Here is a 1493-nt window from a genome sequence, read left to right as displayed (position 1 = left end):
GAATATTGCACTATACCAGGCATACAAAATTATACTATAACTCATGTATAAAGCCTGCATTATAATGACTATATACTGTATTATAATGAATTAAAATGACTATAGTGTATTATAATGACTGCAAGTCGCCAATCCCTGCTGCAGAAACAAAAGTTTAAATTTATACATTGAAAATGCAAGAGAAATGAAAGCTTGAAAATGAAGGAGAAATTGAGTTTTCTAAGCAATCAAAAAGCATACTATTAGCTTGAGCATATAATATGTAATAGCAACACCACTTTATGTCATTTAGCATTTTAAATACGAGCTTACAAGATCGATCTCTATAAAGGTCAGCTCACAATTTTTTTCTGGCAATCACAAGGTCTGTAGCACACAATAGCAAGAACAAAAAACTTTTCTTTGAGGTCTGTTATCCTCAAATACTCTTAACTTGTGTTGCTGTACTTGTATTCTTACATTAAACAATTGTCATACAACACTTCTGGTTGCTTTGAACTGACCTCAGCCACTCAATCAAAATCCACAATGTACATGTACACCCATTACTACTGTATCAGGATATCATAATGACTTGCAATAGGATTATATGTAGCACCAGTAATTGTATTTATACAGTAATTGGGTTATTGTGCTATTGTTAGAGTATAATAGAGACTCACTCACCCTAGAGTGGTCGTTATGTTCTGACTAAAAGTATCATGAACGAAGCGTCCTACGAGACTGGTTTTACCTACACCAACATCCTACAACAATAGAGAGAGATAGTTAAGAGATTGAAGGAGGAGAGGGCTTACTCCTAAGAGGCAAACTTTGACTTCTCTCACTGACATTGTTGAATCTGAATCTGTGGAATTGCTGATCGAACAACCCCGCCTCTTAGCGGGTTTGGGCGGGGTTTAGTAATGCGCATGCGCAGAACTATTCTGGAAATCCTAATCAGCTGATGACTACATTTTTAGCAAACAAAAGCTTAACAAGCCATTCACTACTGTTTGTATTGTAATGACATTCTATAGTGTTCAAAATAAATAAAAGAAAAACACATTAATCGAATGAAAAAAAGAAATGAACAACAATAATTATATTAATTATTATATTTTTAATTTTATGTTTTTGGTATCACAGAGTTGTAGTGCTTTCCAAGGCTGAACTCGTGAGAATGATACCTAACAAATCACAAAAACATTAATAACATAATAATAATATATCACACGATCTAATTCATCAGTTATTTATATAATATTTTTAACTAGTTTTTTGCATACCCACTTTGGGCCACTTAGTCCGGTGTATTTTTGGTGAATTTTTTTTATTAGCTTAATATGATGGCCTGACCATAATAATGATGTATTCCAACTCCCATTGTCTTAAAAAAATTTTTCACTGAGATACCGTATAGCGGGTTTTTTTCGAGGATAATAAATTTCGCGAATGACCTGTATCCGGAAGTTTGCGAAATTAATTTTCGCGAATTTCCACTATTCTGCCAT

General features: G+C 33.4%; 1 protein-coding gene across 1 annotated transcript in view; it reads right to left on the bottom strand.

Annotated features, from left to right (window-relative positions):
• Window positions 1–994: 994 nt before the first annotated feature.
• The window catches only part of LOC100640422 (OTU domain-containing protein 6B-like), a 3777-nt gene continuing 3278 nt past the window's right edge, over window positions 995–1493 (bottom strand). Inside the window, exon 8 of the mRNA XM_019999947.1 lies at window positions 995–1169. Within this exon, the coding sequence (XP_019855506.1) occupies window positions 1109–1169 (61 nt within the window). The 3' untranslated portion in view covers window positions 995–1108. The remainder of the gene's footprint in view (window positions 1170–1493) is intronic.

The sequence above is a fragment of the Amphimedon queenslandica genome, unplaced genomic scaffold (genome assembly GCF_000090795.2).
Source record: "Amphimedon queenslandica unplaced genomic scaffold, v1.1 AMPQUscaffold_13226, whole genome shotgun sequence".
NCBI classification, from domain to species: Eukaryota; Metazoa; Porifera; class Demospongiae; order Haplosclerida; family Niphatidae; genus Amphimedon; species Amphimedon queenslandica.
Note: the sequence above shows the minus strand (reverse complement) of the source record. Positions and strands in the feature narration are given on the sequence as shown.